The 26,929-nt window shown below is 38.6% G+C and overlaps 1 protein-coding gene across 2 annotated transcripts; it reads left to right on the forward strand.

The window, feature by feature from the left end:
* On the forward strand, positions 1 to 26,520 carry Tdg (Thymine DNA glycosylase). Of its 2 annotated transcripts, none has more exons than XM_085954526.1 (9): positions 1 to 338; positions 12,120 to 13,526; positions 13,850 to 14,009; positions 15,994 to 16,125; positions 16,567 to 16,797; positions 17,515 to 17,708; positions 21,344 to 23,590; positions 24,310 to 24,455; positions 25,618 to 26,520. In XM_085954526.1, the coding sequence occupies exons 1-9, from the start codon at positions 286 to 288 to the stop codon at positions 26,235 to 26,237; spliced, it is 5,190 nt and encodes a 1,729-aa protein (XP_085810652.1). In that variant the 5' UTR covers positions 1 to 285; the 3' UTR covers positions 26,238 to 26,520. The 2 variants fall into 2 exon arrangements, with proteins under 2 accessions (XP_085810652.1, XP_085810653.1); XM_085954527.1 differs by having other exon boundaries at positions 21,353 to 23,590.
* Positions 26,521 to 26,929: the final 409 nt, after the last annotated feature.

Below are 26,929 nucleotides of genomic sequence, written 5' to 3' on the forward strand. Positions count from 1 at the left end.
AGCCTGCGCTGGACATCGACTCGCTAGTACCTAAAACTCGGGAAAATGTATATTGATTTTTCAAAGAAAAGTCCCTCGGTGTAACAAAACACCGCCAGTGTCGTGTTTATATGTGTGGCGTGACGCTCCGCGAGTGGTTAGACATTACCAAAATGTCAGAAACGGACCGTCGAGTGCATTTCGTGTGAAAGTGCATTGTGTGTGACTGTGAGGTTCAATCGCATCCACGCGAGCTGCTCTTAAAAGAGTCGCTCCTGGGTGCGACCGAGGGCCAGATTGCATACGATGGACACCGGTGTTGTCAATTCCATCGAGAATGACAATTACCCCTACAAATTGTGAGTAGAATTCCTGCAATTTCTTAGCGAGGGAGTAGTCGGTAGACCATCGCGCGCACCTATACTGCGCGTTTCTCGTCGTGATTATTTTCGTCCCCGCACTAATGGAAGCCGCTGGCCGTGTCAAAAATGTTGCGAAACGCGACTCGACTCGATTCGGTCGCCCGTACTCGTTTTGCCAACCCACGGACGGACTCGCCGTTCCGTTTACATTTCACGGGATATAACAACAAACATAATATCACGACAGCGCATACCTCCCGTGTTTGGTCTTGCGAAAAAGATGTCAACGGGATTTCTCACCGTTCCTTGCAATCTTTCGTTTTAATTCTCGCATACTAGACCATCACTTGTATTTGTTCGAAAACGTTTATCGTGAGAAACGTGACGTGCAAAACTATACATTATAACTTTGCTACATTTACGCACACATCTCGATAATAATTATTATCATGTGCGTAAGATTAATCACTTTCGATTTCTATATATTTATATACATCTTTACTTTCCTTCGACGTGATTCAATAACAATATTTTTAAGATTCTACATAATCGCTTAGTTTGTTCAAAACACAGCCTTTATAATCGAACAAAGTTAGTAGATTATTAATGGGGTAAATATACTCGGATAAACTACTCTCGATCATTCAAAACGGTAAGCAGTTTTCACCAGCCAATATTTTGCTTGGTTACAGTAATTTAATACGTATTTTCATTGTGATACTGTTGAGAAAAGTAATCGTTATAAATTTTGACATTTGATGTTTGCAAACCCCATTAATCATTGGATCTTCGGCTAATAACACAAATTGACATTTAAGTTTAAGCATATATACCTACTGCTCAAAGCTTAAAAACAACCGATACACGTACATAGGATTATCACCTCTATCCATTTTATTAACTTCACTAGCTATAGGACATAATACGATGGTGCTAACTTGATGGCGTATTTAATTCTGCATTAAATTTGCGTGACAAACAGTAAGTGATACGTTTCCGAAATCTCGCCATTCGTATAATTTTTCGATCAAAACGTCAATGCTTAAGATATTGATTGTATTGTTTACTAATAGATTTAGGTTTAGATATGCTTTTAAAATCTCATAATGCACCAAATAGTATTGAAAGCAAAAAAAAAAAAACCGTGCCGAAGCTTAACTTTACGTAGATATAAATTTGTCCCAAAAACCGAAATTTGTTATTGAACATTGTCAGTAAGTTCCCTGTGATTCAATGTTTTCTGATTTGAATATGAAATGCAGACCTTCCTATGAGTTTTTATTAAATTTATACTTTTTGTGTTACCTACTTAATCTTGTACAATGAAATGACATGCTTTCAAATGGAACTTGTCAAAATATAGACATTATTATTTGTCCAATTTACCTAGGTGCCTACATACTTATATTGGTAAATATTCTACAAACAGTAAATAGTGCAGATAGTGATATAGGTAGGTATGTTTTACATATATATAAGTCACTCTGTCAAATGCACATGGTTTTTTTTTTACAAAATGGATTGTGTGAATAGCTAACTAGGTACTACCATTTCTAATGTAATTGTTAGTTAAGGCCCATATGCTTTACCTTGGAGCTGAGATGGTAGTTCACCTTTTTTATTAAATACTATTTCTCCATCCGCAATCGTGTAGGAGTATGGATCGCAATCGTGTAGGAGTATGGATCGTAAAAAAAGCATTTTACTACTTATTTACTAAGCGATACTAAAGCTTTTTGTTAGAGAGTATAAGCAACTGTTCATAAAATTAGTTATTTACATTCCTAGATCACGTGCGTTAATTCATGCGAATGTCAACCGTTTTCCAATGCTGTGACAATATCTAGACGATACTCATGCTATGTTAGATTCCTCACTCCTTAAATATTTCAATTAACCATTTACAGAACGATGTTATTTATCAAACTATACGATTTATAGATTTTTTCCACTTGTAGATAAGTATTTATGAAACATGTGTAAGTCTGATTGCTGAATAATCAAAATAAAGTTGTTGTTATAAGAGCGATGCATCCACCGTTAGCTGTCATCAGAGTTTAATTTTGTTAATGCGTTAAATATTGTTCATACACAAATGATGAGAAGTCAGCACTTTTGCCGAGGGAAGACTTGAGGCGAGCTTCTAAATGATAAATACGTCGGGAGCCTAGCCGTCTGTATTGTTTGATTTTCTACTTATTTACTCTGCAATATCACTATAATTTATATATGATAAGAAATCTAGTGTTCTGATAAGTGAGCTTAGCGCTGGCGATTGTCTAGTTTGTGTATTTAGAGTGCTCCTGTCGTTCAGGCGATGGAAAACCGCAGAGAAGTCAATAAACTTGACAATACTTAAAGTAAACTCGGGGCTGTTCGGTACTCACTTGTATTTTATTGCTGAATGGATGCATCAACCGTCATATTTTATTGTAATATTTACTTACGTGAGTACTGTTTAAATAAATGCCAATGAAAAATGGATACGTACCTACATAAGTACTCTATCCAGGAATATACTATATATATTATTGGGCTTAATTTTATTCTAATGAAGGGTGACGATCAGTACAGTACACGTATAAATTATTGATACCTACATCATATTATTTCCATTCTTAATTTCACACCAATCCTTATGCATATTAAATGACCACTTTGATGCGGTGGATGTGCTTTTCAGGTTAATGGTGTTTTAATAATACATAATGAATATTGCTTGTTTCATTGGAATCATGACATGCTTGATACTTAAATAGACTTATGGTATTTTATCCTAATGTTCAGACACAGTTCAATCAACCTTTTATGTCTATATTGAAATAGGAAAAATCATATTTGAATTTTTAATTATAGCAGTTAGAAAGTATTTTTACACAGTTAGATACTTATTAGGTTGTCAATTTGCGAGTTATCTACTTACTTCTTCAAAAGTATTTCATTTTCAATTCAGTTTATTAATTTAATAATCACTTTAAGAATGCGCGTATTTTGGATAAATTTAATGGTGGATCGGACAGCGCTGTACATTTATAGAATGAGCGATGTCATCTAAAAACTGAGGTGACTTCTATTCAAGAGTTGGGAAGCGGTGGAGGACTTATTGGAGAATAATAAACACTCGTGACATCTGTGATTATATGACACCAAATGATTACAGACCAAATGCAAAAGTGTCGACGTTATGTAAAACTAATTATGAACCTTATGCATAGTTGCCAGTTTAGCAAAACAACAAACAAAACGTGGCAATGTAGCTTTTGGTGATCGACAGTATTGCCATTTTTTTTAACTAAATTTTCTGTGTATTTAAAAAATATTTTGATGAGAGATGAATGGTAAAGATATGAAAAATACACTATATTGTATAATTAAGTGAGTATAAGGTTAATATAATTTTTAGGTTTATTTGAATAATTGCATGCACTGCGGATACAGTGACTCTAACATTTCATATAAGTATCGCTGTCAACAACATTGAGTCAGTTGACGCATATGTACAGTAAAATGTCGGAACTGGTTTCAATAGTTAAACCACATTCAATACTATATTTACTTGATTTCTCTTAACAATACATATTTATTTGACATATTGTCACTCGTTATAGGTTATGCGCCCCAAAATCGGCCATATAACGCTTGGACCCTTATTTATATGAGTGTGAGTAAGCATAAAATACTACTTAAGGCGGGATTTAAAATAATACTGATGTACGCTATAATATCTCAGTCTTCAATGTAAAAAGAATTTCAGTCCAGCTATACCATACTTAACTACACAAATAATATAATTAATGATTGAGTATTAAGTACTCCCAGTTTTATTTAGTGAAAGTGACAATGTTTTAGCAGCATTTCCGTGTGGTCTCCATTGCAAAGTTGTGACTCAAAAAGGTTTCCCCCAGTGTGCCCGCAAAGGCAGGCTAGGATAAGCTCGGTTGAGTCAATCTTATCAGTTATGGACTTTAAAATAGATGTTTGCACAATAGACAGCGTATCTACCTACTTTTTTTTATCAGCAGGCCGGCTGAATAACAAGAATGACAACAAACTTTATATCAACCGGTCACCCGAGTACATGTTGCCCTCCTAGTTTCATTAAGCATGAGCATACAGTGACAGTACTCATTTCAGTTGTTGGCAATCGTGAAATAGTACTAGTGCCCGACTCTGAAACAGTAGGTTCGATAAGCTTTTGATTCAGAATATATAGGGCCAACGGAAAAAGTAAAGTCTGTATAACTTTCAGGCCTATCTGCTCCATTTAACAATAAGCATATGAGTGCATATATATGAAATATGATAAATATAATCGGTATAATATACCTAACCAATTAGTGGCATAGACTCCATATTGGAAGAAGGTACTTAAAAAAGTGTGATTCATATTGAATACAACAATATAAGTAGTATTTTACTTGATGACATACCTAAAGCACGTGGGTATATTGTTATAACCATACAAATAATTCAATAAGATCACCTTAAGCCGGCTCTTATATCAAAACTCGTCTCGCCTAAAAACGTGTCGAATACGTCGATGTGACGTCATCGTTATTCAACACAAACAACAAAACACACATTGCCAAATGGAGCTCTGCAGATTGGTCGAATGTGACTGTTTCGTTTGAAAAAAACATCTGGCTGTTGCAATCGACACGTTGCATCCTTCTCGGGCTCTGAGTCGAAGAGTCGAAGTCACATATAGACACCTACGAATTGGTCATTCCTATACCGGCTCGTTGATCACCACATTAAAATATCTATACGTTTTGAAGGCTACGCGTGACTTGTCGCTAAATAGATGTGCTCGGTCTTCACAAGCAACACTGGATCTCAGTTCTCGGAAGGTTTGTTCGGCACACGAGACGAGTTTTGATGTGAGAGCCGGCTTACAATGACTTTCTGCTATAAAAATATTCGATAAAAAATAATTTTGTCCTCTCTCTCAGTAAAATATCTGTAGAAATTTCGGTAGATATGGCAACACTGTAGGACTAAGATCATTCATCATAGGCACTGCAACATAATGTGGGTCTAATACGTACTCGGGAAACATCCTTACCCAGATTAATCTGTCGCAGGCTCTCTCCACTGTCAGCCTCATGGATATTATATCCTTTTCTACACAGTCCGATCACCTCGGCTTAGTTCTCTCGATACTCCTTTATTCTTCCGCTCTATTGGAGAGGAGCCTCTTGGGTGCTTGGATGTTTTCCGTCCTTGAGACATGGCCTGCCGAACAGAAGGATCACTATCTTTCTTGCTGTGTGTCAAAAGTATGCAGCCTCCTCTCACCATTTTTTCATAAGGTTCTGTACTCTTGATCTCTTGAGAGTGTAGTAAAGATATATTTTAGTTTTCTTTGAGATGTGTCTCAATTTGAAGTGTTTGTGAAGCATGGCATATTTTTTCTTTTCAAGAGATTCAGTGTTTGCTTGGTATTCACCACATATTTAGTAGGATTTGTTTATCGGTGTAATTCTTTCACAATTTTTTTGGACGGTAAAAACTAATTAATCACAGGTATTTTTGTCACATGGATATTATGTTAAATGCTTGTAGGTACCATTAAAAAATCGTTTAGTTAAAAACCACCACTCCCAGTTGATTTTTGTCAACTGAGACAAATACTATGTTGGCTGCTAAATTCTACATTGCTGAGTATCATGCCTCAGTCTTTTGAAGTTTTAGCATTTTTATGCACAGTCAATAGTGTAGGATAGTTCTTATTTGTCCATCGTTGGCCACCTTGTCCACAGATTACATTGTTATTTGTCTGCACGACGACGTAACATATCACATTTCAACTAATGTGATGGGGTAAGTATACCACGGTTGCAACACATTCATTCAGTGAAAAAGATATTAAGTTATTGTTACAATGAAGATTATTTGCCATTTACTGTACTAAGTGCGGTGTGCTGGTTATAACTCTGTTGTCACCCTGCTCTGGATATGTTGCGGGGACCATTTTCAATCTTGATGAATGATGATATATTGGTAATTTCCACGACAATGCCATTTTCAGAGTGGACTGGTTATCTGAAGAGATCGTCGTGAAAAATGATAGTTGCTTCTTAGCTCAATCTATCGTATCGGGGCAGGTTCTAGATTACAACATGCATTGACAAGAATAACATGTGAATTAGATCCGGTTGCAGGATTTAAATCAGCGGCGCACAGATTTAGTTGTGGGTGTTCAATCCATTAATACTTCACATTGGGCTTGAGCTCAATAATGTCTGTATATTAAGAGTTTTCCATAACCTTATAATACTAGTTTACAATAATATAATTAAAATTAATGATAATTACTTACTTACTTATTACTACCACTTCTACTTGGAGTATTGTAGGGTAATACCCCGTTTACACGTGCATGGATTTACTGTTGACAGTAAGAAAATGTATGGGTAAACTTGTATTATCCTGCAGTTGGCAAGATTACATGCATGAATCAAACAAGTTTGGAAGGTTCTGAATTTTCATGTGACAGTAATTTTTTTTTCGATCTGCGCCTGCGCAGTAGAATTATAGTGGCGAACCTGCCGGCAAAAAAACGAACTTTCAAATTGACCGATTTTCACTGCTGTCAAATAGTACGAAAGAGTACCATAAAATGACAACATCGCGTCTCGCTCACTCTTAAAGATTGAATTGGAGAGACAGTCAGCACTTTTATGTGTAAACAGTTATTGTCATGATAGCTTAAAATAAGCACTATTGCCGCCAGTAAACCCATGCACGTGTACAGGCGCTATAACGCTGTTGTTCATAGGAGACAGTGTTTTTAAAATGTTGTGGTTGCTGCAATACTAAAGTACTCATAAGTTATAATATTTCAGTACCTATTTGTAACCATGGATTATTGCAGTGGCGAAGGGTGGAGGTAGGCTGTTAAGATTCGCTATAAATAGTGCACACTAAACTTTTTGTGCACTGTTTATGGCGGATCTTAACAGCCTACCTCCACCCTTCGCCACTGGATTATTGCTATGCTAAGGGAGTTATGTGTAAAGATAGCATATCAAATAATTACTCATGGTGCACTGGATTCGTTTAGTTTAAACAATGACAAGAATTTAAGTAATGTTGGAAATGTTAAGAGCCGATATCAATCACGGCTTTGAGATTGAATAAAACCTTGGTTTTGTAAGTCTATTTGCGATGAAATATTGAATTGCATCACTTGCAATTTCTCAAAAGCATTCAATTAGCAAGATGAGATTTCGCTGACTCTCCAAATATTTTGTAAGAAAACAAAACTGCTTTATCAGTAGGATGACTACACCTTGCTAGCACTTCGCCCCATTGCTTGGCAGCGAGCGACACACGAGGATTATTAGATTGTGGGACGTATTTTTTTTTTTAACAGAATAACATTAGGTTTTAAAATCAAACGAGCAAGTATTAGGACGTTCCTTCCATCCATTGATTTATTACACGTAGATGACAAGTCATAATAGAAAGGTTGCCATGCCGACTCCAGACTGTGCTAAATACAATTTACTTTTCATCTGTTACTTATACGTTTTAGATGTGTCGCTGAATTATTCAAGAACAGTTAAATTTTAAACAAAAATGCATTGGCGAAATGCAATACATTGTAAACATAATATAGGTATAGACAGAAAGAAGTTTTGATTACTTTCTTATTGGTAATATTGTGAAGTGTACATCTAATTGTTAGTATGTAAGTACAGTGGGCGCTCGGTAATCCGGCACCCATATTTTTTCACTTATGCCGGATTATTGGATTGCTATAGGAAATAATTCTATCACAGATTTAAACACATGTTTATCTGTCAAGGTCGGGCACCGAACTGCCGAGCGAACGGCTCTCCGCTCAGTAATCCGGCAGTTTAATGTGAAACCTGCCGGATTATAGAGCAGGAGAGCTGAGTTGCAAAATGCTGGACTATTGGACGTGCCGGATTGGTGAACGCCGTATTACCAAACGCCTACTGTACCTATAAATATTAGTGAAATGTGATAACTGATAATACATTGATTTGTCATAATAGGATCAGTGTTGCCATCTTTTTCTATGCTGAGTATAGTACAAAGGCGTAAAAATTATAGTATTTCTAAAAAATATATAGTACAGGAAGATGTTTCGTCGTGAATCCTTTAAAATTATAGTATTTTGGTATATTTGGCGTAAAATCATAGTATTTTACATTTTTCGCGGAATTAAAATTATAGTATTGTACTATAATTATAGTACGGTTGGCATCACTGAATAGGATAGACTTTTATTCTAAATTTTCATAGGTTTGACATGTACACAGTTTTTGACATTTTTTGAGCGTAATGTACCTAATTAAGATGATGCAGTTGATATAGATTCATTACAAGTTGTCTTTTAGATAAGTTAAACTTCTGAGAAATGTATATCACCTTTTCGGAAGCCCTGTACTAGCAATCGCCCAAATATTACATACTTCTAGATCTCAAAAAAAAATTAAAGATAAATGATTTCGTCACATTTTTAATAACCTTACTTCCTTGTATTTATCAATGAGTTGATAACGTAAAGTGTGTACGCCAAATATTTCCTTCAAAATTATGTGAGATAAAAATTTGATATGTATTTTGCAGAAAGACGCCTGATGTTTCCCTGTTATTTGCGGATGTAGAAATGCCATTTTTCTTAATGCCGGGCCAACAATACAACAGTTCTTTACTATTTTTTTCTATAGTTTTTTCATTACGCATCGACAAATTTTTTTATTCTTCAGTTAGAGTGGATTAAAAATTCTTCTTGATCTTACAATTTGTATAGTAAAACCGATTGATGAATTCAGATATCGCAATAATAACAATAATTGTGTTAATTGTACAGCAGTAATCTTGGTAACTATAGCTACTATTTGAACTGGATTGTTGTATTGTTTACCTTCTTTCCCAATTATAAACTACATTGATTATAGATTTGGTCGGATTCCAAGAAAATTCTCAAAATAGATGTACATACAAAATTTGCATTCCGGATTATTGTCTTCCGATGCTTTTCAATAGTTATCAGAAAGCTGTTAATCGATTTAGTGTACTATTAATCAGCTGTATACTGTACGAATATATTATTTGTATAGGAACAAAATGAATTGATCCGGATTTCTTCTTGAAACCGCTTTTATCAAGTTGTATAGGTAAATCACTATACAGTGGCATCGTTGGGTATGGAAAAGCGATTCTCAGTTGTATGTATTGGTTATGATTGCTAGCATTGAATACGTGCAGATTGATATAGAATATCTGTTTGGTTATTCGCATTTCATCATGAAACGATGCTTCATTGTCGGAAGGAAAAGTTAGATGAGTATTTGTGTGCGAGAAATTGTTTGCCTATTCAATTTACTTATGTTTTACCCCTCGCAGAGTTGGTGCAAAAAATCGTAGACGCAAATGAAACTAAAAAGACCAAAGTATGGCAAATCTAAAGTGAGATTAACTGGCTGGTTTTGTAAAAAGGCTTGTCACGGTCAAGTGCACACAAATATTTACTGCAAAAGTAAAAAGATCACTAAATAATAGCCAAAGAAGAAATCAATGGTTAAAGAGGTTAACTCGAGTTGCACCGATACGGTTAGACGATGTGTTGTTTTTTTTGATAATTTTTTTAAACCATGGATAAACGATTATAGCAGGCCTTTGATGTTGAGTTGAAATGATTTTGATCATCCGATGACTACTACCAAGTAAATAAAATCTCTTGAAAAGGCAAGAATTTTTGACTATTCAACATCATTCTCTTATATAGGATATCAAATGCATCCCATTTATCATTGCATGTAGGCTTAAGGACCCAGGTGCTGTGTAAAGGTCGAATAAGGAGATTTTTGGGTATCTGCGAGCTAAGTCTGAATAATCTATAGATTTTGTACCTGAGATAAGTATTATGCTTTTCTGTCTTATCTCATCTTAGAAATAACTAGAAATGTCCACAGAAAATTTTTTTGAATTTTGGCTCAATATTTATAATAGGTATACTTATATCATCGCAAATACAGACTTCAATGAAAAGTTAACTCAAGACATTTAAGAAGTGTTTAAATTTAAAACATTAAAACCAATATGTTATTATAATGTGAGTGTTGACAAAATATAATTTGAAAAAGTCTGATGCATCGGATATGACTTCATTCTCAATTTTAATACTTGCGATGATGTTTGGATTGATACTCGTTTATGGTGTTAATATATTTTATGTTATCTTAAAATGTTCATGACAGGGAAATAATGACATATACATCTATCGTACAAAATTACAGATTATTCAGGCTTACCTTGCAAAAATACCCTAAAATATTTATTTTCGACTTTTTCACACATCACATGGGTCCTTAAATCGTTTGAAGTAGAACCATATTTCTGCAATAGTAAGTGTACGTCCTGGGTGAACAGCATTTGGTGGCGTTGAGCGGTGTGCGCAACTCATACGTATAACCATACAACCAAAAAGACGTTATCTACGAACATTTTTACACACGGTTATACCTTTGAGTTGCACACGCCGCTCAACACTCCGCCGAACGCTGTCCACTCAGGCCGTACACGAAGTCATCATGTTTATAAGCTCTGATAAAATCAATTTTCCTGTTTTCTAAGGGATATCTGTACTAATGATCGTGATTTTTTTTGGATGTACATTAGTAGTATGTGGGGAGGCCGGGGCTCAATTTGGTCTGTTTTCATTCATAATTTTGGATTCACTTATATTTCATGTTATGCAACCGGTAAATAACCCGGGGGGACTATTTTGTTACTAGCAACCTTCGGTATACCTAACAAGATGTACACGAACCGTGGTGACATATTCATTAGTTTGGTTCAATACCTTTTGAAGTAGTAAGCGTTTAACAGTGGATTTGAACTAGCTGATAAGGAGTGATTGAATGAACAGGGTAAATCGCGACCGTGTTGTTAAATCTGCAAAATCGTCACTGCGCCAACCTGTTGATATATATATTTTTTTTTATCATAGGAAGTAACCAAAGGTCAAACGCTATCTCATACACTTATTGGTCAGCCGGTTCGGGTGCCATTTTGTATCTTAGGCTTGTTGCGACTGTTAGCAGGCCTCCTTCTGATAATGAGAATTGCATAGACAACATTACTAACCAATGATTTTACCATTACTACTCTTGTTTGCTAGTTAAAACTTTATAAATCAGCGCTTGAGAGAATGAAGGAACACAATTTCAGTTGTGAACAATAATTTGATGATGGTTCGTTTTCTCTTCAGCAATTTCTGGGGATAAATAAATGTATTTAAATTAGGCCAACTTGCAGGAAGTAATAATAGGACGATAAGGTGTAAGGTTGGGATAAAACTGTGTACTTTCGTTTTCATCTCACTTTGGGGAGATGCGTCCTGTAATGAATTCGAAGACCTGAGAAATGAGACCTCCAGAGAAGTGCCAAGGAATGCAGGGTGATATCCTAGGGTGAGAACGGTGCAAGCTTGGATAAGTAAGCACCATATGCGGTATACTATACAGAGAGGGAATGCTCTCAAAAATTATTACCATTTGCGTGACGGGGACTGATTAAACAGTAGATAATATTGTATAAAAGGAAATTCGTTATTGAAATAGAGTGATAATTTATTTTTCCTTGTTTTATAACCTTTCATGTTCACGCACACCTATTGCGTTGATACATATGAAAATGTGTCATGATAGGTCTCTTCAGGGTAAAACCTGAATATTTTTTTTTCATATTGCATATTACTATTGCGAAAAAAACTCACATAAGTTTTGTTCATTTCAGCGGTGCTCCGGCTCAGCAGGGCGACGTGAGGTGTCAGGATTCTCACGACGACGGCTACGAGACCAGCAATGGCGGCGACCAGAAGTCCTCCAGACCCGGACCCCCTCCTGCCCTCCCCGATCCCGCGTCCCGACACAGCCCCGAACTCGCCCCCCCCGAAGAGGGTAACCCCGAGGAGGCCGGCGGAGAGGCGCCGCCCTTAGAAGGAGACCGCGAAGAAAGCGGTGAACCCCCGGAGGAGCGGGACGTTCGGCCGGAAGGAGAGGCCGACGGAGAGAGCCGGGAAAATCAGGAGGAGAGCTCTGCCGCCCCCGTCCAAGAGTCAACGGTAGACGGAGGCGACAAAGAAGAAGAGGTCGCCCCGCTCGATATGGATAGTAAAATGGAAACAGCGGACGATGATGTCAAACCGGATGAGGTGACGGACAGAGCGGATGAAGAATTAGAATGTAAACCGGCCGATATAAGTAAAGACGATGTCGCTCCCATCCAACGGTCGGAAGGGAGGGACGACCCAGATGCGGAGGACGCCGACGACGGAGAATTGAACGAGGCGGCTCTCGACAACTGCACCTCTGATTCGCCCAAGAGGATCTCGCCTGATGCCCTCAACCCCAATGAGGACTCCACCGCGTCGAGGGAGCGGCCCGTGTCTTCCCCCTGCCCCTCCAACTCCAGGTCCGACTCATCTCTCGGCGCTGCCAGACACCACGCCGGCATGCTCTTTGACACGGGGGACAACCTGCCTCATGTGATGGCGGGGGCGCCCCACGAGGACAGTTCCTCTCAGTCACAGGGGTATCAGATGCCTCGAGATCAGATGGACCCCTATGATATGAAGCAGCGGATGGTGCAGCAGTTCATGCCGGGAGTCCGGCAGGCAGAGATGTCTTTCGGGGGCATCAAACGAGAGCCATATGATATGGCGGCTGTGGAGCATGATCCCTACGCCCACTACAAGCGTGAGAACGATCCCTACGCCAGAGAAAACTTGGATCCATACGGTCGGGCGTACAAGCGGCCCGACGAACTGTACATGAATAGTTATAAAGACGCCAGTGAAATGCCTTATGGAGGATTCGGTATCAAGCGGGACGCGCTGCACCAGAATCCCTATGCCATGAAATGTGACCCTTACTCAAACCAGCAGCACGGGTTCCCTGGAAACATCGGGGTGAAGAGGGAGCACGACGACATGCTGGGATACAATGGTATCAAGAGAGAGTGCTCCGAGGATCCATACAGCTTTGTGGACGAGGAGGCCGCCGTTTGCGCCATGCTCGGTCAGCAAGGGAATCCCGGAGTCATGGGGGGGAACCCTCTGCACCAAGACGCCCTCGTGGGCCAACACATGATGCAAAGCCCACCCAAGAAAAGAGGGAGAAAGAAGAAGGTGAAAGGAGAATGGTGAGTGAACTTATTTATTCCAATAGATTTTCATCGAGAGGAATTTTCAATCATCTTAGTAATCAATAAAAAACATCAATTTGCCCTTACCGAGGGTGTTAAGGTCATTCCATGAAATGAATTAATTTGTGTTTTAATTAGGTTTGAATTGAAACATTATTTTCTGGTTGATTAAATAGAAAAAAAATGAAAGATGATTGAATTTAACAATAGAGATAGAGGAGACTAACTTACAAGGTTATATTTCTTAGCAATAGAGTGATGGACTTTCTGATATTTTTTATTTGAATACAATCAACAAATTCTTGGTCGTTGCCTTCCAGCCCTGATATAAAGCACGAACCTGGCCTGGATGGCGTCATGGTGCCCATGAAACCTGTGAAAGAGCGCAAAAAACACGATCGATTCAACGGAATGTCGGAAGAGGAAGTTTGCAGAAGAACGTTACCTGATCACCTTGCGCAGAATCTAGACATCATTATTGTGAGTATGATCATTAAAACTCTTTGTTTATACTAGATTATTATATTTTGTCAATGTAGTTGTCCGTCTTGCCTTGTGGAAAACACCTATCAACTATAAGTCATACAAACATACAATGATTTTCCTCAGCTATCTGTTGGTCATTGGAAACACTAATTTCAAGGCGGTCATGTAAAATCATGTTTCATTATAAAAAACCTTTTTTTATAATATGAAATTGATTATTTTTATTTAGTATTTTTATTGAATTTATAATAATATATTATAATATCATCGTAGAATATAATATGTAGAATATAATAGTAGAATAAATATGGATTTTTTCAGTTCGGTATATGTTCAAACACGCGCGTTAACATGATCTTACTCCCCACTTCAGTTGTAGTATTTAAAAAAAAAATGGTTACAGCCGTGCGGTGCAGCATAACATAACCATTGGTTTCGGGGCGGGATAAGTACCACAAAATGTTCTATAAATTATGGCAGAAAATAATTTTTTAATACAAATAAAAACATTTAAAAATTAATCACTCGGAGCTGAACCGAAAACCGGAAAGACCGTTATTTTATTCGGAACGTAAACCGAAATGAAGAAAAAAACGTTCGAAGCCCTGCATACTAATAATATGTTCACTATACTATAGTCAAACTCTTTGATGGAAACCTATTAAAAGTATTGTTACCTTGGTGGTGATAGACTAAAATGTTCTATTTCAAGAGTTGGTTAGTCAAATAGAATTTGTGTGGAATAGATCTATTCATGCTGACCAAAGTAAATAGAATTAACACAAATCACAAATATTATCAATACAGTTTTAACAATAAATGGATATCTGATCGTGGCCGTATGTCTCTTAGTAGTATATAGGTGTTAACTTCTTTGGTCGGTTGTCACACTCAATTGCGAAGAATTATTGCTTATTTGGAACCCTATTAAATGTCATTTTCCCAAAAGCGGTGATTATTTAGTGATCATTTTCATTACTTATTGTTCAATTTCATCTCATTTCCAGTTTTTTGATTCTAGTCACTTGCCATTAGATAGTATGTGCATTTTTTGTGAAATATCACATATTTTTTCGGCCGTCGGGTTAATACCAGTGATGCAGAGTATCCCCATAAATAATCGATAAAGTAAAGAATTATGTAATTATCGTGTAATGTATAGAAAACTTTACTTAACTATTTATAATACTTTTCTAAAGATTCTATATTATTAGTAAGCACTGTGTATTAGTAATATTACAGTCGAATTTGGTTATTACGGTCACGGAAATATATGTAACGGAACGTGTGATATGAAACATCAATATGATTTTCTCCATACATTTATTCACTTTTATAACGAGCTACTTTTCGGGTATACCGAGCAAAACTGTTAATGTGTTGATCATTTAAAAACACATTTTCGACCCTAAGCAATAAAATCCGATGCTACGGATTACGTTTATGAGACTAGTTAAGTGTCTAAGTACCTAATTGGTGTTTTCGCCGACAACTTTGAAAAAGTATCCACGCATATGGTTGAAATTGCATGTACAAAATCCAAGCTTTGTGAAGTCGGTAGGTACCTACCAGCGCCGGCGACTCAGCACTTCATTACAATAAACAACTTCTTTTGTAGTTTAATAACCAAGTTCGACTGTATTAGAATATCACAGCTATCACTTTGCAATACCATACACTATACTATTTCATGGGCCGCCCGGCAAGAATCAATTAATTACAAAACCCTACATGTAGATAATATACCTCAAATTGTGAGAAGGTTTAAAGTATGACTTTTTTTCAACAGCATTCCTATAAACAAGAATCACCACATGCAACTGATTAATACATACATTATTATTAAATTATAGTCATACAGATTGTGTTTGTTCTATTGGTAGCAGGGTGCTTAATTTAAAAACCAATTTATCTCACATACTTTCTATACTCACAATGCGCGACGGATAAATATTTTGATGACAATATCTTTTTTCAGATTGGAATTAACCCTGGATTATTTGCGGCATACAAAGGGCACCATTACGCCGGTCCTGGGAATCATTTTTGGAAGTGCCTCTACCTATCTGGACTTACCCAAGAACAGATGAATGCTGACGAAGACTATAAGGTAAAAAATCTTTTTAGGGGTTTAAGAACTTGAATAGAAAAAAATCGTAGCAAAGTTTTTCAAAACTAGAGAAGAAGCTATTTGATTGTGACCGCGCATTCAAGCTTTAAGGGAGCGTACATAGGAAATTGAATGACACACATGTGTCAATTAAGTTAAAAATCTCAAATTTGTGACCTATAGTCTTTTGTAAATTGTAGGTATGACTGAACATCTCTTGAACGATTTTATGTATCTAGTCTATATTAATTATCCCATTATAATTATCAATAATTTTTTCATTGCACATCCAGAATTAATTTTTATAAAAACCTAAAGTTATAGGAAATATTGTTCAAGTGGAATTTTACAAATATTAAATTTGTACCATAACATAATATTTGAAAATTAATGAAACGTTTCTTTGGTATTCCAATAGTTAACTAATTATTCGTTTTCCAGCTGTTGCATTTTGGCATCGGATTCACAAACATGGTGTCGCGGGCCACTAAAGGCTCGGCTGATCTCACTCGCAAGGAGATCAAAGACGGCAGCCAGATCCTGCTGGAGAAGTTGCAGACGTTTCGGCCTAAGATTGCTGTCTTCAACGGGAAGCTCATCTATGAGGTCTTCTCTGGCAAGAAAGACTTCTGCTTTGGAAGGCAACCCGACACCGTGCACGGGACCAACACTGTAAGTTATCAAAAATTTACTTTTCTAATATGATGGCGTGCTTTGATGAGGTGACGATGATTTGGCGTGTGTGGGGCAAGTCTTTTTATAATAATCGAAACATAGGATCTATCTTGGTTTCCCTCTTTGGGGGTTTATTTAAACACCCATGAAAATGGCACATACCTAGCATTATTATGAGTTGAAAATGTCCCTCTGAAGCGAACGAAACCGGTCCTAATATATTGATTAAAAGTGGAATAAGTACTACAAAAAAAAAAAATGCTTTTTATTAAATAAGACAATAATTATTATGAAGCATCGAAAAATAATGTGGTCATTAGTTCCACTTATTGGCTTACTACCTCAGACGTTCTTATTATATGCTGCTATTTGGTCGCTGATATAGTTTATACTCTGTTAACTCAGATGTCAGTGTTGGTGAAGTCAGTCGAGTCTGTCGTTGATTGTTGGCGGTACACAGGATAGCTGAATGCAGTTGTGATGCAAGAGGTCTTGGGATATTCTCACCACAACATTCAAGCACAGTAAACGCCCGCATAACGGGTGTGGTGAAGAGAATGGAGTTGTGTAATCTTGTCTTGGCGCCCCATTTATGACTGTATTTTAAATAATTTTGTTGAGAAGGCTTTAATGCTTCTCTTGTCTAATTGAAATAAGCTTTGTCATGCTGCGGTATCTGTCGGTGTCAATTTTGATGATTGGTTAAATTTGCAGTACATGTGGGTGATGCCGTCATCGAGTGCCCGATGCGCCCAACTGCCGAGGGCGGCCGACAAAGTTCCCTTCTACTCGGCGCTGCGGAGGTTCCGCGATTATCTCAACGGGGCATTGCAGCATGTGGACGAGGCCGAATTAGTCTTCCCCGACACTACGTGCAGGAGGCCGCAGGAGGATAATGAAATACGCAGGTTGGATGCGTCATACCTCATTTGAAACATCAATTTATATCACAATTCATAGCGAATCTTCTTTAACACTTTTGAAGTTGTCCTGAGGCAAGATTCTTACGATTGTAATCATTGGCGGTCGGCAGTTCCCCCAAAATTGCTTTCGCGAGGGTGCACAAAATCTTACTTACCTTCTTATTTAAAAAGAAGATTTATTTAGCGTTGTTTCTGCTTAGCAAACACCTCTACAACTTTCTTAAAACTAGAGTAAAAGCACCTGTCGATTTCCACGAATATCATTGGAATTGTACAAATTATCCTTGAAAATTTACTACGCTGTGTAAATGATTACATTATTAATTAAAACAGTCAGCTGAATGCAGAACTATTCTAACTCACATTTGAAATATTTTAGAAGGGAATTTGAAATAACCTACTTTATTATTTGTATAGATAAATGTATACATCCTATTGATGAATATAATGGTGCATAAATATGTCTATATAAATAATATAACTTAAATAGGATGTTTCAAAGAACATTGCTGTAAAATATTTCAAATGTGAAATCGTTTCTATAGTAAATATAGATTATAAACATTGAGTGATATTTAAAAAATTCAGGGGGTGCTGTGCACTTGCACGATGTTAGAGCAACCGCCACTGGTTATAATATGCTGAAATGTTTACCTCTCCATGGGGCATGGGTGAATATTGTTATTGAAAATACAAAATTCAATAATAGTAGTGTCAAAAGAGAGATGTATAAAAAAATTATGTGCGAAAGGAAATGGGAGGTATTTAATAAGAGCCAAGAGAGGTTTTCAGGAGAAATGTAAAGATAAAGAGAAGTTGTGGATTAGTTTGAATGCGAGCTTTTATATTCGTGAAATTTACTACATAATTCAGCGACATTGTTTTGACATATCTGTTTTATTCTTTATGCGTATTATATTAGTGGCGAAGACTCCATACCACACCTTCTTAAGTAAAATTGTTTTTAATTGCATATTGACTTATTTATATAATCACTTGATTATTTTATATTCTATAAAAATAATTCAATTTGCCAACGACATCTGTCGTATATGTAGGAATGTATTATAAATATATACAGATTACAGAACAATCTGTCAAAGGTTTAAAAAAATATGCCACAGCATCCGTTTTTGACGTATTTATCGGATTATTCGTCGAGAAATGCTGATGTTTTTTTGTATGGACTTTACGTCACATGATCTCAGTCTGCATCGCATTGTATGCAATGTGGTAGGTTCCGATCGCCAAGCCTAAAACCTTTGCACATAATATTTTCTGTGACTGCAGCTTTGTCCAAAGTAATTAATTATCAGATAATTTAAACAAATTATTTCTATGGTATTTTATCACATATAAATATTTAATAAATATAGATTATTGATAATAATTGTATAATATAATATATGAAAATAATAATATGTAATTAAAACACATCACTCAATTTTATGTCATCAGTGAAATTTCATCGAATTAGTTGTCATTACTCATTAGTGTGTACTTATTCATTAGTAGTAATATCGTATTATCTTCATATTCCCCATAAGTATATCTGATTAGTGTTTTTCTCTGATCTCCTATTTCCAAATGTCACCCTTCGCCACTGGTATAATATATTATAATATGCATTACATAATCGTCGCTATAGGATTGGTTTGTTGAATATCCATTTTTGTCGAAATCGACCTTGCCATGCAGAATGTTTTTTTTGTATCTAAATCATGGGTGGCCAACCTTTTCAGCAGCCGGGCCAGATTCTAAAAATGAGATTTCCTACCGGGCCGCACAACCGTTTTTTTTTTTATTATACAAAACAAAAAAGAAATATACTATATTTATGTTACGCCGAATGTGCGAAATTGAGTATTACATGAAATGGGCAAAATTTTGCCTAAATCATAAAAAATGCAAGCCCGTTGCCTTATTAATGAATTAGACAAAATATCTGGCGAGTGCGTGAATTCGGCAGTAATTTTTCTGCCTAGTTCATGCATTGGACAAATTAGATAGTAGCGCTACGGTGGTATTTTTTGCAACTAAACTAAATGTGTCAAATGCTCATGCATTGGTCAAAATGTACGTATATTATCTATGGTCAAAATAGATGATCGCGCTCCGGTGGTGTTTTTTGCAACTAATCAAACTAACCAAATGTGTCAAATGTCATTGATTATAATATAAAAATATACCAATCAATAACTACAATGACGTTCATATCCATTTACTATGCGCAAAAAAAATCTCGAACTATAGTATGATAACGGAAGAATTTTATTGAAAGGTATTTTCGCGATTTGATTCGTGCTTGGGTATCAATCGTGCAATGGTCGATTGTATGTTTGTGATAGTTTGTTGACACTTTTTAGCTAACCTCAAAATGGACATTCAGTTGAATAATTTAATTCAGAATTACAAAACCTAACCTAACCTAACCTAATAATAATAATATTATATTATGTCCAATTATAACTAATAAAACCATCCGTATTAAATTTACTTTTTCTTCTGTCATGTTGACAGTTCAAGAATTCCATACCCTGGCGAATTCATGTACTCAGCAGAAAAAGGCTTGACTATTACATGAATTAGCCAAAATTTTGCCCATTTCATGTAATAGTCAATTTCGCACATTCGGCGTAACATATATATTAATAAAATAAAACAAAAATGAAAATCAAACATATTTATTAGATTAGACTTTTTTTAAATAATAAAAATAAAACTAAATAATTTTTAGTGAGAAGTTTGATTTTGTGTGGCAGAATTAAGTGCATCAATATCGATATCGAGTGATGTTGTTCCTACACGCAACAGTAATGTTTTCCAAATGCACATCAGTGATTCGTATTCTCTAAACTAAAACGACTAAAAAGCTGTTCACACGTGTAAGTGTTCCCAAATAGAGAAGTTATCATTAGAGCATATTTGTAAAATTCAGGATATTTCTCCTTGTCCAAATATGTTTTGTAAAACTCTTCCAAACTAACCTAATGGAATTTCTCCTTTAACTGTTCATCGCAACATTTCACAATGTTCCATTTGTACATTTCCCAGTAATAAATTCACGTATACGCAGAATGGCGTTGCAAATGCAGCAAAAAGCACATGGTGCTTCTTAAAATCTTGAGCCAATATCAAATCTCAATTTGCGAAATTAGCACATCTAGCGGCAGCATTTGATATTATTTTTATTTTCTCACTGCTCCACGGGCCACAAGCTGACACCCAGTGGGCCGCATGCGGCCCTCGAGTTGGCCACCCATGATCTAAATGGACTAGAACCGTCCTTTTCTTTAAATTACTTTGTAATGGTAATGGATACATCATTCATATGCGGTAAAAATAACAATTTAAATATAGGATTATGAAATTTGTTTTTCGTCTCCTGAATATTTGGTCTATTCGACAAACCAATCCTACAGCGACGATATGGCTAATTAGGCCTGCATTCATCTAATTTTTCAGACTAAACTTTCTTTTCCATTCGCACACAGATTTGTGCAATTTAAATAGTAGTAGTATTGTTTCCTTTCTCTGGATAATGGTAATCACTTTATTTGTCACAATTTATGTCGTATCGCTGATATATAATATGTAGCCAGAATACTGACGCGTTGTAGAAATTCCAGGCTGATCGGGCCGGAGGTCCCCTGCGAGATGATGATGCTGGAGGACGGGACGGAGGTACCCGTCAAAAAGAAGAGGGGCCGGCCCAAGAAGGTCAAACTGGAGAACGGAGAAATCGCTCCCCCTCAGCCTCGAGCTCCCCGACCGCCCAAGCAGCCTCCGCCCGAATGCCTCAATGGCGAGCAGCCCCCTAAGAAGAAGAGGGGTAGGCCCAAGAAGGTCAGACCCGAAGACCAGCAATTCCTCAATGCCACGCAGGCCGCCGCCAATGTTGCGTCACTACCCAATATGCCCCTAAACCAGGGGATGGGGATCTCTCCCGTGTCCGGCCTCATGGACGATTATCAGGGCATGCAGCAGCAGCGTGATTATCAGACTGACCTGGGGTTGGATGCCTCTCAGATGATGTACCCCGCCATGAATCAGAGCTCCGGTGCCCAGACGGGGTTGCCTAATGTGGCCGGACAGAATTTACCTGTGAATGTCCCCGTCGGTCCTGCCACCTCGCCCTATTTTTCTGGATCCATGGGAGGAAACCGAAATTCGGAGCTTTCTCCAGGATTGGACGGCCAACAGGCACCGGTCGGGTCCGGGACTCCAGGAGTCATGGGGGGCATGCAGCAGCGCTCCCAGGGCTATGGTCAATCTCCGGGACCCTTCTCGCGGAGTCCACGCCCTCAGGGTGTTGGCTACAGTCCGAGCCCGAGGCCCCCAGGATATTCGCAGAGCCCGCAGCGCCAGCACCAGACCATGCAGGGATACTCCAATAGTCCGGTGCCGCAGTCCAATGCTTCTGCTGGTCACCCCTATTCGCAGTCGCCTGCTCCGCAAAATCTTAACGCACCCCAGTACTCACAGAGCCCCCCACTCCGGCCGCACAGTCAGAACCACAACTACTCGCAGCCTAGTCCGGTGCCCGGTCATCCCTACTCCAGATCGCCCGCCCCCCAGAACAACACTCCCACATACTCGCAGCAGAGTCCCATGTTCGCCCAGAGCCCCGCTAACATGCAGCACCCCTACTCCCAGTCCCCTGTCCCTCAGGGCTTCTCTCAGCCCAGCCCCGCCTCGCAAGGTGTGTCGTTCGCGTGTCGGTCACCTGCGCCCATGGGCCATTCCTACCCGCAGTCCCCCGTTCCCCAGGGTGTTCCCTACCCTCAGCTGAGTCCGGCGAGGCAGACCAACAATCCCGCGCATCCCTTCTCCCAGTCTCCTGCACCGCAGCAGCAGAACACGGCCAATAACATGTACTCGCAGTCTCCTGGATCGCAGCCCCAGGCATACCAGCAGAACCCTGTTAGATCGCACCCATACTCACCGCTCCTGCCCCACCATCCGGGTTACGGCCAGAGTCCCGTCCAGCCTGGCCAGGGCCAGGGCTACGCGACACAAAGCCCGCCCCGGAACATGACTGTCGGCCGGCCCGGCGGCATGTACCAGTCCGACCTCTCCAGTGAGATCTCGGCTGCCATCTCCTCCCCCGGCCCATCCAGCCCCGGGATGGCGCACATAGACTTCGAGCCCCCCTCTATCGTGGACAGCCGGATGCGGAACATTCGGCAGGATGCGGCTGATGCTGGCTCCAACCGCGGGGACAGTCGGAGGACCAGTCCTGAGGAATTGGTTGTCGCCAACATTGCTGACTCCATTAATGCCATGGGGGATGTGTCGCACGACAGCAATGATATCATGGACGCGGCATGCGGTGGTGCATCCAACCAAATGATGCAGATGCAAGCCAACGCCAGGCAGCTCTCAAACCAGAACAGGCACTCAGCGCTCAACCTAATCGGCCCATCCTCCTCTGCCTCCAACACCTCGTCGCCGGTGCCATCCGCCATGGATCAGTCTCAGAACAAGTCAAACATGGACCTGCGGGCGCAGTCCGCGTATGGCGGATCCAATTCCATGTATAATGTGCAGCCAGGCTCCGACGAAGCACAGTCCCCTGTCTCCAACGAGCAGAGGCTAGGTTTCCAGGTGCCCACGCCCAGCGGGAGCGCCAATTCTAGCTACGGGACAGCCACGCCCGCTGACCTGTCCAACGTAGCGCGGGGATCTCCCAGAGATGTGGACAATGCCAGTGTGGCCAGCGTCTCCAGCCAGCACGACCGGTTGGCTGCGGGAGGGGGCTATGCCGGCCTTGGGAGCTACTCTGGAGAGGCGGGCGGCAGCCCTCGCCAGAACGATGCCGGTCTGTTGCATCACGCGGCCAGCATGTACGGCAATCCCTTCAGCAGGTCAGTGCCATTGGTATTTATTGAGTAGGTCTAACAAAATATCACTAAATCGGATATGAGTAAGGAATAAAATAATTAGGAATAAATTTATCTCATGAAGTTATTTTTGATTTACGAGTGGTGAATACTAAAGCCTCAATTACATTGTGCTTCTTTACGAACTGTTTATTGGCGAATTTAAAAGCGGGCGATTCAGCTACTGCCATTTGATGATTACACACAAAACTTTCCATTCACTGAGAAGCCACAAGCCAGTGATTATTTTGACAGAATGTAGTTGGTTTTTTTACCGGGAGGTTGTTACTCCGCTCTACTGCGCAGACGCAGTAGGCCCACACGCCGGCGTGTAGCGTGTAAAGTTGATTGGCTTTCAACTTTTCTCGGTAGAGTGTTTACAACCTGCTTATTAGCTTATTCGATGTTTACACTGGGCGACTTTACAGGCAGATTGTAAATTCGCCAATAAACGGCTCGTAAAAAAGCTCAATGTAATTGAGGCTTAAGGGTATGTTTGAAATATGAAATTTTTAAAAATAATACTGATAAAGGTCATTTGGTTTGCTAAATATATCAGATTACACATAAATTAATATTGGGTTTGGTCTGCATGTGTATATTATATTTTTAAATATTACGACTCAGCTAGATATTTTTTCATTATTAAATTATTATTTAAGATTTAAGAATGTCATATTATATCTTCTTTTGTCATTCTTTAGAATGGGATCGACACCGCCTCATCACACGTTAGGTGGCAACCAAGCTAGTCCATTTTCGTCACAATCTGGAGGAGGGGCTTTCAGAGGACTGCCGTTGGATGGAGGGCAGTCATCACCGCAGCCTTTGACCGTGCAGGGATCCGCAGGTCAGCTATTGATATAATCGTGATCTATTTTTAACATCCAATTCAGAATATGAAATTATGTACACACAAAAAGTTAAAAAATGAACTCCCTTTGGGATGTCAGACAGGATACGTTAATCGTAATAACGAGGTCATGAGGATTGAATAAATACAAGTGCACTGGTGATTAAGTCGACTTTAAATTGAAATATGCAGTAGATTATCTATCATTCCACGTATTCCAAGATTCTTTTTTTATTTCTGTATGTTTTTGGTGTTTTAAGGAGAATAAATTAGGCCAACATATTCAAATCGAAATAAGTTTCTATGAAAATAATAACATTTTATACAACATGTCCGTGGGATATAATCTGATTTGAAGACTAAATATTTATATATTGAATGAATATAATTTGAAAACACCTCAGATATATAATATATCTACTAGGAAAATTCTTTTTTGAAAAAAATATGACACCTGACGGGATTTGAACCTGTACTGGATTTGCGCCAATGTACTTTAACCTTTAACTTTAAAAGAAATAGTTTGTTAAATGCAAATAACTTATTATACAAAGCGGTTTCTTGTCTGAATTCTGTTTCAGGCATAAATACAGTAAAGCCTCGTTAATAAAGAACACGGATAATTCGAAATTCGCCGTAATTCAAAATTTTCGCAAAAAAAAAGTCTCTTGAACATTACTTTCATATAAAACCATACCTTTAATTCGAATTTCGTAATTCGAAATGATTTCAGGGTTTTGGGATACAAAAATATTCAATAAATCGTAATAAAGTACACTATTTCATGAGCCAGTCATTAAAAATTATGACATATTTTTTTAAAACATCATAAATTACTTATTTTAAGAAGGTAATATGAATAATACTGACATTTTATGACCCCTTAACAAACGGAATCGGAAATATTCTATGATCGTAAACAAAATTAATGAAAATCAAAATTTTTTTTTTCAAATTTTAAATATTTTTCCCATATATTTCATAATTCGTAATTCGAATTTTTTTTCGATTTTCGGTCCCATGGAATTCGTATGAACGAGGTTTTACTGTAGATACCTATGTGGTGGTGTGAAAACTGGTCCCAAATAATTATTAATTACATTTCATTTGTAATCTTCAGCAATTATTTGCTTATGTAATACATATACCATTGTTACAGGTTCGTCTGGTGACTATGGCTCCCCTGTCAAACCTACAGTGGCGTCCACGACAAAGCAACAGGATGTATCATCGAAAAGTCTGTCCGGTCTCGAATCTCTCGTCGATCAGATCCCGTCGATAGCGGACGGCGGCCCCGCTCTGTCTTCGGAAGTGGTACCTCACGCCGGTCCCGCTTCGGTGCCCGCCCTGGAGAGCCCGTATGCCGCCCACGCCCCATCTCTGTACAGCCCGTACCCCTACAACCCCACCCCCTATGGCCCGCCGCCCGTCTCAAATAACGGCTATTCGTCAGCCCTGGCTGCGGGTTCCTTCGTAGGATATCCCGGAGGACATTACGGCCAATTGATGCGGCCGACGCCCGGATATTTACCAGAGACGCTATCACCCTACCATCATTCGGGATACCCCGGACTTCCGGCTCAGCAGTATGGCCCTGCGACCGGCTACGGACCCGCAGCCCCCGCCCCTAACTATTCAGCTTACTACAATGGGTACGGGCCGGGTTCTATACCTAACGCCGCAGCCAACATGCCCACGTATTTAAGTTCTCACGTTTTGGATCACATACATAAGAATGCGGCCGCAGATTCCTCCGTCAGCTTCGGAGGATTCTGCTAATCTTGGATTGGACTTGACGCGATGACCGGTTGCGGAGCTTTCGGTAAAACGCAGCATGATGCCACTCAAACATTGCTACGTTTATCGTATGCGATGCTGAAATTTATTTCTAAATTCTGGATATTATGTCATTTTTAATTTATCCTCGAAGGCATCGTGCTCGTATTACCTTCGGCCCGTTCGAGCGTGTCTGTTTTTTTATACACCTTGATTTTTAGATAGAGGTTATGTGTCGCTCAGTAAACTGTTTTTATATTATAAGTGTGAAGAGACAACATGAATCAAAGACTTATTTCGCATTTTTTGTGTATTGAATTTGTTTACTAGCTTCCGATACCGTATTGAATTTCTCCGAAAGACGATTGTCACGATTCGATTCTTGCCGTACGCTATGTTGTATTAGTTGTTGTATATAATTTGGGAGGGAGGGAAATTAAAGTGCTCCTGTGAACAGACGCTAAGCTATTGTGCCGTTTATGTGACAGTTTTAGATCTATGGCAGTGTTGCCAAACGAAGAAAAAAACATGATACTTTTCCGAAACGATCGACTGTTGTTATTATTATTATTATTGAAATAGGGATGTATTAGGAAAAATATTTTATGAACTGTTTTTTTCTTTCCCAATTTATTGTGATTAACCTAATTATTATTGATTTTATGATTGTGCATAATATTATAATATATTGAATA

Source organism: Rhyacophila brunnea, unplaced genomic scaffold, assembly GCF_057557595.1.
Source record: "Rhyacophila brunnea isolate RB1 unplaced genomic scaffold, BYU_Rbru_1.0 scaffold_4, whole genome shotgun sequence".
In the NCBI taxonomy this organism is placed as follows: domain Eukaryota; kingdom Metazoa; phylum Arthropoda; class Insecta; order Trichoptera; family Rhyacophilidae; genus Rhyacophila; species Rhyacophila brunnea.

What these genes read in the sequence shown, in the direction of transcription:
- Tdg (XM_085954526.1), top strand. Translation starts at nt 286, where the DNA reads ATGGACACCGGTGTTGTCAATTCCATCGAGAATGACAATTACCCCTAC. An exon ending in GAGGATAATGAAATACGCAG is followed by an intron (nt 17,709 to 21,343) that starts GTTGGATGCGTC and finishes GACGCGTTGTAG; the next exon opens with AAATTCCAGGCTGATCGGGC. An exon ending in TACGGCAATCCCTTCAGCAG is followed by an intron (nt 23,591 to 24,309) that starts GTCAGTGCCATT and finishes GTCATTCTTTAG; the next exon opens with AATGGGATCGACACCGCCTC.